This window comes from Tenrec ecaudatus, chromosome 11 (assembly GCF_050624435.1).
Source record: "Tenrec ecaudatus isolate mTenEca1 chromosome 11, mTenEca1.hap1, whole genome shotgun sequence".
Classification (NCBI taxonomy): domain Eukaryota; kingdom Metazoa; phylum Chordata; class Mammalia; order Afrosoricida; family Tenrecidae; genus Tenrec; species Tenrec ecaudatus.
Genome location: NC_134540.1, coordinates 83,634,497 through 83,647,285, shown reverse-complemented (window position 1 = coordinate 83,647,285; position 12,789 = coordinate 83,634,497). Strand labels below are relative to the sequence as shown.

The following is a 12,789-nucleotide window of genomic DNA, read 5'->3' as shown; positions in this document are numbered from 1 at the left end:
CAATGGTCCTTACAAAACAGGTATTTATCAAGAAACGTTTTCTCTTTCCAAGGAAGTCAGTGTTTCACACAATAGGTCCAACAGTATCAGACGTTTCAATATCGGACCAAGCATCCAAGAATGAGGCATGCAATAATCGAGCATACCTGCTGTCTTCTTCCAGGAGGGTCTGCCAATAAATGTTCCTAAAATGCTGATGTTCACAAAAGCCTCGATTTTCAGTCCATTTCCAAACTAAATCAACTTTTTCCCACACACCCATCCACTGTACTTTGTCCACATGTTGAACACCCATAAAAGAAATGGGTGGAGCAATTAAAAACTTTCCTGGTCACTATTAGTATATGGACCCTAGTTTTAATGTTCAATCAATGTAAGAGTTGAAGGGAATTAGTTACTCCAATTCTCTCACTTGATAAAAGAAAACCATACAGAAAGCTAAAGTATAACTGATCCAAATCTCATTAGGTAATGGGGAATCAGTACTAGAGCCAAATTTTTCAGATTCTACTACATTTCCCCAAAAACTGACTTGAGATACCTGAAAGATACCAGAGGTCAAAACTGAATGCAATGCAATAGGTCATTAACATATAAAATCTTCGCAGAAATTAAAACCTGTGTTCCCCTATAAACCTATTTTAAGTCTCATACAGTTTACTGTACTGTAAAATCTGGTAGTGTGGCAGCACACTTCAAAACTACAATGTGTGGCTTCAAACCCCTTCTAGGTTGTTTTGTCCCATCAAGTCCATTGCAAGCCATGATGACGCATACAGATATGATGTAACTCCATACAAGTTTCTTAGTTCTTGCCAAAAATAAGGTCCAAAAATTAAAGGCCCTTTACCCTGCAAGTAAAATGGTTTTCTTACCCAGTTAAGAGTTCAAAATAAAAGAATTTTGATACCATGACAAAATAATAATAATAATTACAAAAGAGTTCATGAGGGAGGGGGCCGTAAGGAGGGAGGGGGGAAAAGGAGGAGCCAGTATTAAGGGCTCAAGTAGAAGGCAAATGTTTTGAGAATGATGATGGCAACAAATGTACATATGTGCTTGACACAATGTATGTATGTATGGATTGTGATAAGAGTTGTACTAGCCCCCAACAAAATGATTTTTTTAAATAAAGTGTTTTGAGAGACTTTTTTGAGGCTGAGACCATTTTTTCATTTCTATCAAGCTGACCCTCAGAAATGAACTCACAGGCCAAGATAAGACTAATAATTTAGAAGTTAGTTCAATTCTATCCCCTGAGAATGTCCCCTATGCCAGGAATGATCTATGTTTAGGGCAAAACTGTCCCTATCTTTGAAGGATTTACATCTTCCTATCTTGTGGGGTATTCAAACACATCATTTTTTAAATGTATGTAAAAGAAGCATGGCAAGTAGTCACTTTGCCAGCTGTAGAAAGAAGTACAGACATGGTTGGGCATTAAATCTTAGAATAGAGGCACAGTTTAGAAAACTAAGTGATTTACCTTAATAGCTTCTACTTGTTGGCAGATCATTTTCAGCAGAGAATTTTGATCTTCTGCCCATCGAGGCGGTGTTTTAGGAGAATACTATAAATATAACAGCAGCAACAAGAAAAAAAATAATTAGGACATTTAAATCAGGAAATTTCACAATGGAATAATTCAAAATGAACTAATTCCTTCCTACTTACTTTATAACTTTTATTAGGTGACAGGGAATACTTGGTGGGAGATGGTGTAGAGTGTTTTATTTCTGAATCTGCATTTCGCAAAGAACCATTTTTATAAAGAGGCCCTCCTTCACTATAGTCTTCAAGTTCTTGCATGACTGAATTAAGCATCTCCTTTACAGACTCCAGAGGCACAGGTAACTACAAACAAAAGGAATTAACCAAGGTTTTAGGTTCCCAAAAATCAAAGTCAGAATTCTGACATTAGTATTTCTTACCAATTTATTTAAATTTAACTCATTTTTGTACAGCAAGCACCTTACACGTTATTTTTATTACTTTCTCCCACTGTGCGATCCGCGTCAGTGCCCGAAGCCCATGGACAAGGCCAGACAAAGGTTCAGGGCGACAGTCTGCTCTGGTATGGGACACTATGAGAGGCCCACTGGGGCAAGCCTGCCATACATACATCCAAACCCATGCATCTTCACCTTATTCTTTAATTTATACACATGAGACTGTTTTGTAATCATCACATTCTGCAGTCTAGTCTTGACTTTAACATCCATGCTATTATTTCTCTTAGTCACTGGTAATAGGGGACTATTAACTTGGGAAGCTATTTTGAGTGAACAAATTAATTAGTGATGCTTTCTAATTGATTGTGAATAGAAAAATTGATGCCAGACTGCACTATGCAAAATCAATTCAAATCCAAAAACAGCAACACCGATTAGTAAACAAGTTACTTAGAAGAAAGCTTCACCTAACTGAAATTAATGTCATGATGACATTCTCAAACTAATGGCAGCTGCAAATAAGACAGTCAGTCCATAGATGAGAGTGATAGAAGCATGTGATCCTATCAGCAACAATTTTCCATTTTAGGAAAATATTCCAATGACAAAGAATTAGTCCTATGTTGCAATACTTGCATTGATTACACTGGCAAGATAACAAAAGTAATGTGGTCCAATGTAAGAAAGCATCTACAATTCCCGAAGGAGTACCTGCATAAGAGAAATACACCTAGATTCCCAGGTTTTAAAATGACACAGCAAGATAATGTCAAGTACATAGCTACCCACCAACAACATACAGCCCAAGCTTTATTGACACAGTGTCACTGACCCCAATTTTGAATATGTCAAAGTAGAAATTCAAGGCAAAAGTACTTATTACTCAATTATGAATAACACAAAAATACAAACAAAATCTGCAACTTACTTTCTTAATCACTGATGGATTTGAATCACTATCATCTAAAATTTTTATCAGATAGTCCCTAGACTTTCTCAAATAATTTTTGCATTCTTCTTGTTCTTCAAGAGAAAGGGCATCATTTTCGATGTCTTCTGATTTCCTGTGAAAAATCTAGACAAAGAGAGCCTTTATAAATAAACTAGATTTTTACAACAAAACTTTTACTTAAGGTACCACATCTACTTACCAGTGCAAGATGCCAGTAAGAAGCAACATTTTTTATAGATTCAAAAGTAGTCATAGCATCGTCTGTGTTTCCGTTAACTGCATCCAATACAGCAAATGCTATTTGTGCTGCTTCTTCATATTCACCAATTTCAGACACCTACAGAGATTTGGGTCATTTTTCAGTCAGTTGCTTCCCATCAGACTATCAAACACAACTTATTTCCCAAAAATTTTAGATGATTTAATGAGATTAACGTTATCTTTTCTTATCATATTTGCAAAAACTAGGAATTTAGGAAACAAAACCACATGAAATATCCAGGCAATTAATTGAAGCAGTCAGTATCACTACTTCTTGATTTATAACCTACAAACCATCATCTCCTTTTAATCTATGCAATCATTCTCTTACCTGCATGTCTGCACTATGAAAATGTTTGAACAGAGGATCAGTGGGTTCAGGAATACTGGTCTTCTTTTTGATTGTCTTCAATAACGGTAATATCTTCTTCCAGTAATAAACACTTCTGCCTATGTATTCCCGTTGATCATAAAAAGAATTAAGTTCACTGCCCTGAAATACAAAGTTGAAACTTAAGCCAAGGAACACAAATCATCAGATGGCTGGGTCAGGCGTACCTTAGTCCTCAGAGTAGCACACCCTTGTTTGTCAATATTCTAAAGAGATCTTGTGCAGCATATTTAACTAATGCAACTTATCTTTTGATCTCCTGACTGCTGCTCCCACTTACATTAACATCTCCAAAATAAAATATTTAGGTATAAGCTATAATACTAAGAAGATAAAGAAATATAAATGGGTTGATTGTCCATTATCCATGGACAGAAAGTTATTAAGATGACAACTTCTCACACTTCATCTATAGAATCATCTCAATTTCCAACAGAATCCTATCAGCTGATTAGCAGATATCAGCAGTGATTCTAACACAATACAGAAGCACAGAGGTGGAAGATTAACACGATACAACTATTATAATGCTAAGGCGATCGAGACACTGTGATCCTGACAAAGCAATTGACAAGTGGAAGACGGGGACAGAAGACTCTAGAAATAACTTTACAAATTTCACAACTACAAACTCTAAGTTGATCACAGACCTACATATAAAATGCAAAACTATACAACTTCTAGAACAACCTAGTTAATCTTAGGTTAAACAAGGACCTTTTATATTTAAAGTTAAAGATCATTTTAGGGGGGAAAAAAGATCATTTTATTGGGGGTTCTTATAACACGTTACATCAATTGCATCAGTCATGTTTGTACAATTGTGTTCCCTTCAATCATTTCCAGACATTTACTTTTTATTGAGCCCTTGGTAACAGCTTTTTCCCCCTCCTTCTCCCCGCCTCATACCCCTTGATAGAATGTAAATTATTATTATTTTCATATCTTCCATTGACCGCTGTCTCCCTTCCCCTGTGTTTTCTGTTGTTCTTCCCCCTGAAGAAGGGTATACGGTTATGTGTCCATCATTGCAATCGGTTCCCCTTTTCTCCCTTCCTCTCCACCCCTTCTCCCTACCCTTCTGGTATCATTACTCCTACTCCTGTTCCTAGCTTTCGTGTGCTGTGAGCCCCATGTCTTTTCTCTACCTGTGTACATGCTCCAGTCTAGTCTGAACAATGACCTTTCTAAGTACTTGATGTTGGCGGTCCAGCCAATGGACGATGAGAAGTTATTATTTCTCTTCTCTTATATGCATATCAAAAGCATAATTTACAAAAGAAAATATTGATAAATTGGACAGCAGTAAAATAAAAAATTTCTGCTCTGTGAAAGACACTATATTAAGAGAAAGAAAAGTTTGATTGTGAGAAAATATTTGCAAATCAACTCATAATGGCCTAGTATACAAATTATATAAAGAACTCTTTTAACATTAAGAAAACAACCCAATTACAAAATGGACAAAAGATCTGTAAAGGCATTTCATCAGAGAAGATATACAAATAGCAAGTTACACTGAGATTTCACTAGACAGTGAAAACAGTGATACCTCAGTTGTTGAATTCAATTTGTTCCAAATTCATATTCAAATACCTTAAAGTTCGAGAACTAAACGTTTTCCCATAATAAAGGAAAACCAAACAACTGCTCTGGAAGCAAAAAATTACACTTAAATTTTCCTTTTTCCAGGACTATAAATCACTATGGTTTATAACCTTCTCAAATATCAGTCTCATATGCACTATCACCATCACGTTTCGGATTTATCCAAGTTACAGTAACTTTTCCACCTCTTCAATGGTTTGGGTTTTGTTTCAAGGTTAATGATTTCACACCTTTCACTACATTAGCCACTTACTCAAATATCACAATGATTTCTGTGGTTCTCTTAGTTTTTCTCTTAGCTTTACTGCTGGTATGATTAACTTTCTTTGGAGTCATGGTTATATTTTATGCACATAATGAGCAAAAAAAGTACAATGGTGAATGTTTGAATGCACTAACGTGAGTAGTCTGAGAGGTGAGACAACACATGACTCACTCTTGGCCCACACGGGTTTTTCCCCGCCCAAGTATGATTTTCTTGACTATTGAGCAAAGTTATGAACACCAAGCATTTTGTTTTTAACTTTGATGTTTGAGTAGTGGAAAGTTCAAGGTTGGAGCTGTTCAATAGCAAGGGATCACTCTATACGTATTAGAGTGGCTACGATGTAAACGTTCATTTACAAACATACCAAAAATAAAACGTAACTAAATGCCCTTCAGTTGGTGAATGGATAAAGCAAACCAGAAGTATAACCACACAATGGAGTTCTAGTTAGTGAAAAATGTCAAGCCATGAAAAAAGATGGAGGACCCTTAGCAATGTATAGTACTAAATTTAGTCAAAGAAGCCAAATTTAAAAGATACATGCTATATGATTTATAACTACATGACATTCAGAGAAAGGCAACAGATTAGTGGTTGCCAAAAGTTCATGGATGGAAGGATATAATGAACAACTGGAGTAACGGGAACTTTTAGGCTAATTAAACAATTCTGAATGATTGTGTAACAGCAGACATATGATACATCTATTAAAACTCATGTAAACCGCGGACTTCAGTTAATAATAATATAGCAATATTGCTTCATAAATATAGCTCATACAAGTTGAGCATACTAAAGTAAAATGTTATTAAGGGAAACTACAGTGGAGTGGGGAGGAAGAATATGGGAAGTCTGCTTTCTATTCAGCTTTTTCTGTAATTCTAAGTGATTTAAATACTAAGTTCTCCTGAATTTTCTTTTATATTTTCAAAACAAAGCCTAAGAGAATTAAGTCATTTGCTCAACTTACCAAATTTTGGAATACATAATACCAGTGACCACTTCAGACCTAACCTTTAAACCCTTCCAGTAAATAACACCAAACAAGTCAGCCAAATTCATTTCTACGAGTTTCTATTTCACACAACCATAATCTGCCTCTCAGTGTTTAGTCAAAGAGCTAGCCATCCACACCGAATTCTTCCACAGCTTCAACGGCCAACATTGAGAAATGACTGCAATACCTTGCCCTAAAAAGCTTGGTGCTACCTCACACATAAAAACTTTTTCAGCCTGATCAATAATTACCCTAACCACTATTGAGTAGTAACAGCTAGCACTGAACAGAGAAGTTACTATGTGCTGGGCACAGTGTTATGTGCATATGCACTTTTGTGGCAAGACAGAAAATTGAATTTCACCTAGAATGATCTGAGCTACTGATTTTATGACTGAAAAACATTCCATTAACAGTTTATTATTTTAGAAATTAAACTAATTTTGTATACAAATGTTTACACTTTTAATAAACTCACCGTTTTCTGAAGACATTTTGCCCAGTGTATAAGCAGAGCAGGCTGAAGGCCATGTTTCTCCTGAGCCCTTAGGGTATTTATCTCACGCTGAACTAGAAGTCGCAATTTTGCTGAGGTTCCAGGTCTGAAAAGAAGTTTTAAGCAAATTGCTTTGCAAATGCATATCATCACTTAAATATTTATTAATCATCAGATAATAATTTAATTAAATTTCTTATAAAGCCTAGGCAGGCAATTGCTAAAACAATGTATTTGTTTTACTACTTACATTGCTTTTCTGTGAATCAGATTACAAACTGCATCCCACCAAGATTTTTGTCTTTCTGTACAAAGCTGTTTACACACAGGAAGTGGCAAACACAACGGCTGATAGAAATTGTAGTGAGAATTGCATTTCTCTTTTAGTTGTAAGTGGCTGGTATATATTACTCCCAGAAGAAACACCTGAAAAAATCAAATTAAGTTAGGAAAAAAACTAAACAAACTTTAAATATATTTGTTTAATAAAATGTATGCTCACTTCAAGATCTAAAATACATATTGATTCAGGTGCATTTGTTTCGAGTCTTGAGGTTTCCTGGGGCAAATGATGAAAGAGCTGTTTTAGCCATTTTCTGATTGCTGGTGAGGTGGGCAGTGTATTCCACTGTAAGCCAAGCCAAGTAAGGTGCTGAAGACTCCCATTGTGTGCTCGAATGGCACCTGAAATAAAAGAAAACAATAGGCTTGAGGACTCTTTTTAGGAAAACTATATTTTTATCATTAGTTGTTTTCCACAAAAAGCTACTAACTCACATTAAACATTATCTATTTTCATGCTTTCATTAAATCCATCACACTTCATACCCAGAAAGTTCAATAAAAAGTTACATTGGAAAAACAAAAAAAGTTACATTGGAGAGGGGGGATGGAAAGGGGGAACCCATTACAAGGATCTACATATGGCCTCCTCCCTGGGGGATGGACAACAGAAAAGTGGTTGAGGGGAGAGACCAGACAGTGTAAGCTATGACAAAATAATAATAATTTGTAAATTATATCAAGGGTTCATGAGGGAGGGGGAATGAGAAAGGAGGGGGGGAATAAGGAGCTCAAGTGGAAAGCAAATGTTTTGAGAATGTTCATGGCAACAAATATACTAATGTGCTTGACACAATCACAATGGATGTGTGTACAGATTGTAGTAAGAGTTGTATGAGCCTCCAATAAAATGATTTTAAATAAATAATAAAATAGAAGTCAGTCTTGAAATATATAAAAAAAAAAGTTACACTAGAGAAAGCTCACCTAAGAAACAAAGAAACTCATTAAAACCAAAAAACCAGTCACTTCCAACTCAAAGAGAGCCCTTAGAGGACACAGAAAAAGTGCCTCTACAAATTCCAAGGCTATAAATCTTTATCTAAACTCGCCAACTCATCTTTCTCCAGTGAAACGAGTCTTGAGTGCAAACCACTGATCGAGAAAACCAAAAAAAGGGGGTACTATAAAAGGTCAAATACAAAATCTTGAAACAATGGATTTTCCTTCAGTAAAAATATAATTAACACAATGGGATCCAAAACCCAAGTCACTGCCAGCAAGTTGGTTCCAATTCACAGCTGTCCTACACGGGGTTACTGAGGCTGTAAATACTTATGGAGTCAGCCTCATCTTTGACTTTGGGTCAGTTAGTGGGTTTAAACCATCAACTTCGCAAATAGCAGTCCAATGCTTATTCAACAGCGTCACAAAGCCACATTAATCTATTGGATTAGATAACTTCTTCTACAAGAAATTCAATACTGAAAACAAAAAGGTGTCATTTCCTCAATATACAGCAATTTTCAAAAGACTGAAAATTGCTCATCTCCTTTGTCTCAGTAATATCATTCTTTTTAATTTCTGTGAGAATATTAAATGCAGGCAGTTTATAAGCATTTTCATCACAATATTATTTGTAATAGTAAAATTTTTTTAAAATGGATGCCTTTAAATGGAAAATGTAAGAAAATCATGGCTAATCTGCCGATTCTACAGCCCTGAGAGTGATATTTATAAAGACTCTTTATAAACACCATGGAGCACTGACTTATTTATTGAATATCTATTTGCCACAATTGATTACAATGATTCTAGGAAGAAAATGTTCTAAAACTGATTGTGGTACTAACTGTACAACTCTTCTTGATATGACTGAACTAGTGAATTGTGTGATGTGTGAAGTACCAATAAGAGTGTAAGAAAAACACAAAATTTCACATTTTGGAAAAAATAAACACTACGGAAAAGCAACAATAAAGATGACAAATTACCCTAACCCCCAAAATAAAAATTCTGAAAGGAATAAAGGAAATGATCTTTTCCTGGATAATGAAGTTAGGGAAAATTCATTCTTTTTAAATTTTGCTGTCCTCTTCAGATAGGAAAATTACGATGCAGTTTTCTTGGGATTTTTCTTACCAACATCATATCTAGCCAAGTCACCAGGCTCTGGGGCTTGCACATCAATGTCTCCGATGTCATCACTACCAAGGAAGGAGCTATCCTTAGGGGACTGACTGGAAAACAGAGCATCATATAAAGCAGACTGCCCACTCTTGTTGGCAAAGGATTCCACGACCTCTTTTAAGAAATCTTGCTTTCCATGACTTAAGTTTAGCAGCATATGCCCTGAAAAAGATTGCATTTAATTATTTATTTATTATGTCCCCCATCGTTTTGGAAATAGATTGTATTTACTCATATCTCTCACTAGTTTCATTAATGTCCCTAAAGAGGAAATAACATGATTACCTTCTACCTAACCCACCAACCACCACAACCAAAAAATAAAAATCCTTAATGAACATAGATGATTACTTTGTAGTTCTTGTATCTATGTTAGAGTAAAAGAGAAAATAAGAGAATGCATGTGAAAAATGTCAGAATCTTTACATTTCAGATGGAGAAGTGCAGAATTTACGTGCCCATAGGAAAGCAACGTCAAGATCTAATTCCTCTGGACAAACATTAATTTATAAATATGGATGATCAGAATCATATTTTAAGGAGCTTTTTATAAATATCTACTTTCAGGACCAACTCCAAAATATTCTGATTCCACAGGTATGGATGGGGTGAAGAATTTATTTTAAAAACAAAGCATAAATGAAGTACTGGTACATGCCACAGCATGGATGTACTTGAAATTATTGTACAAAGTAAAAGAAACCAATCACCAAAAAGATCACATCTTGTAGGATTCTATTTTTTTTAGGAAATAAAAAACTATTACTATCAAGTCATTTTCAACTTGGAACAATTCTATAAAACAGAGTAGACCCATCCCATTGGGTTTCCAAAGTTGTCTTTACAGAAACCTCCAGCCACATCTTCCTCCCATGGGGCACCTGGTTGAATCTGAATGCTGACCTTCTTCAGCAGCTAAATGCGCTAACTGCTGCAACACCAGGAATCCTCGCTAATATGGAGTATCAAGAATAGGCAAATTCATAGAAGCAGAAAATAGGTTAAAGTGTGCCTAGCGATGGAGAAGACTAAGGAGGCACTTGATTTTTAATGAACACTGTTGACTACATAATTTATTTATTGGGTGATAATGTTCTTAAATATATTGTGAATAAGCTACAAATCACTGCATCATATACTTTAAATGAAAGGACTGTATAGTGTGTGTATTCCACGTCTATAAAGTTTTAAAAACAACAAGGATACTCCGTTAATTGCTGTGCTCAGTAAGGTTAGGTCTCTTACTGAGTTTGCAGACACACTCTGGAATATCCAGGTAAGTTGGGGAGGGCAGGGGGTGGCACTACAGTGAAGTTTACTAGGAGGGTGGAGCACAACCAATATGACTCTGTTAGACAGACGAGCAATAAAAACATCTTGAGCCCTTAGATCAGGGCCTACCTACAGACCAAAGTTTAAAGTGACTTTGATGCAGCATTTGATTTTTTTGGTATAAAGTTCCTTCAACTTCATATTAACATTGCTCCTTACAAAAACTACTACATACTTCAATTCATTGATATATTCACTGGCAATTTCTTGAAGTTATTTCCTAGCAAAATTACAAATACATGACAGACTATAGGGTCTACCCTAACAGATAAAACTGCAAATAAATCTACAAACTTCAAAATAAAATGTGTGGGGATATCATCTTTATTCCTTCCTATGCTGTCAGTTCCTGTAGAGATACGTATCTGTATATTCTTCCATCTTTATATGCCACCCATAGCATTGTTCAACAAGCAGCCAATGCTAAATTGTTGGTAAATCAAAAAATGTATTAAGTTTAGGACAAGCGTTGAAATAACCAGGATGGAGGGTCAAGCAGCTGCCTATCAATGAACAAATAATATCAAATATTTTTTCTCTATAAAGGATATGCTTCCTTTTCCTATCTATTGAATTTATCTAATATTACAAAGATAAACAATGGACTTATCTGCTGGATAGATGAAGGTTTGAAGTTTCCTAGCAGAAAAAGCTTCCCTTTTGTTTCTGAAAATTAATTGACTAGATAGAAATTAGATTTTTAATATTACCTGATTGGCTGAGACGATCATAGGCCATCATTTCCAATAGACTTTGTCCGGCTTCTCCTTTTATTAGTTTAATCTTTGGTCTCGGAATCTGATAATTTTAGAATAAAAACCTTGATTCAGTAAAACTCATTTTCTAATAGTAAAATGATCCTTCCTACTATACTTACTTAAAAAAAAATACTCTTATCAATCAATAGTTAAAATGAGCTGGAAAACAGAATGCAAAAAAACAAAAGTAGGGGCGCCAAGGAATTTACTCAAGAATCTATGAAAGATGCTTAAAGAGACCATTTCTGAGAAACTACTTTCTACTGACATCACATTCAACTTACATTTAGAGAAAGAGACGTTAAAGAGCTTTTCTATCTGTATTAATAGAGCGACGGAAGAGGATAGGCATCCTTTACTGTGCAAATCATACTTGAAAATGTCACAAAAAGCACTCCAAACCATTTCCCATGAAAAACTACTGCAAGAACAGCAAACCAATAGATATGATAGCTGTCATAAGGTACTAAGAAAATTATCTCATTAAAAGGTTTAAACATGTTTAACAGCACCAAAAGAAAAAGGAAACTCAATGGTTAGAAAAGTCAAGAAAATTTTACACCACATAAGAATTCAATGATCCAAAGACACAGAGTGCCGCACTGAAAACTAGTGACTATCCATCACTGAAAATGTTCAACAGGCGACGATCACTTACTGGAGGTGGTAGACAGAGTATCTAACCTAAATTTCTAAATGATTGTCTTAATTGCTGATAGGGGTGTTAATTTGGGATAATCTCTATGAAGTTAAGCGATTTGGCAATAGCTCTAAAAAACTGTAATGCATATATGAAAGTTCATCTTGTAATTCTTTCAGGAATTCACTCTACTCAGACATTTTCATGTTAAGTGACACATATATTTCTGAATTATTCAAAAACTATGATACATCCATACAATGGGATAATATTCAACCATCAAAACAAACTGAAATGGAAATATCTCCAAGATATAGTTTATAAAAATAAAGCAAAGTAAACATAATTCTCAGAATGTCTTCTACTGTATTTCTTTAAAGGTGGGAGAGTATGTACAACTACCTTTGTATACTTCATGGCATATGCATACAACATTACTTGAAGGACTCTTAAGAAACAAACATTAGTTCCTCCAGGAAAGAAAGGTTAACTATGAAACAGAGATAAAGAGGTCCTCACAATAAATTCTTTTGTGCCTCTAAAATGTTAAACCATATAAATAAAATCTTTATGAACCTAAAAGTTCTGGCTTTGGGATTTCAGAATGTATCCTTTTGACATGTTTTTTCAGCCATAAGTTTCCTAAACATGCTGTTGAACTT

General features: G+C 35.1%; 1 protein-coding gene and 1 non-coding gene across 2 annotated transcripts in view; both read right to left on the bottom strand.

Moving 5' to 3' along the window:
* The window catches only part of LOC142461420 (E3 SUMO-protein ligase RanBP2-like), a 61,882-nt gene that overhangs the window by 24,012 nt on the left and 25,081 nt on the right, over positions 1-12,789 (bottom strand). The window contains exons 8-17 of the mRNA XM_075563361.1: positions 11,440-11,527; positions 9,350-9,559; positions 7,428-7,609; positions 7,176-7,351; positions 6,908-7,031; positions 3,497-3,658; positions 3,104-3,241; positions 2,881-3,027; positions 1,675-1,854; positions 1,487-1,570 (exon numbers count right to left, since the gene is read on the bottom strand). Coding sequence (XP_075419476.1) covers positions 1,487-1,570; positions 1,675-1,854; positions 2,881-3,027; positions 3,104-3,241; positions 3,497-3,658; positions 6,908-7,031; positions 7,176-7,351; positions 7,428-7,609; positions 9,350-9,559; positions 11,440-11,527 — 1,491 coding nt within the window. The remainder of the gene's footprint in view (positions 1-1,486; positions 1,571-1,674; positions 1,855-2,880; positions 3,028-3,103; positions 3,242-3,496; positions 3,659-6,907; positions 7,032-7,175; positions 7,352-7,427; positions 7,610-9,349; positions 9,560-11,439; positions 11,528-12,789) is intronic.
* On the bottom strand, positions 2,000-2,136 carry LOC142462023 (small nucleolar RNA SNORA42/SNORA80 family). The gene has a single exon (XR_012787173.1). It is a non-coding gene; the product is annotated as a small nucleolar RNA SNORA42/SNORA80 family (small nucleolar RNA).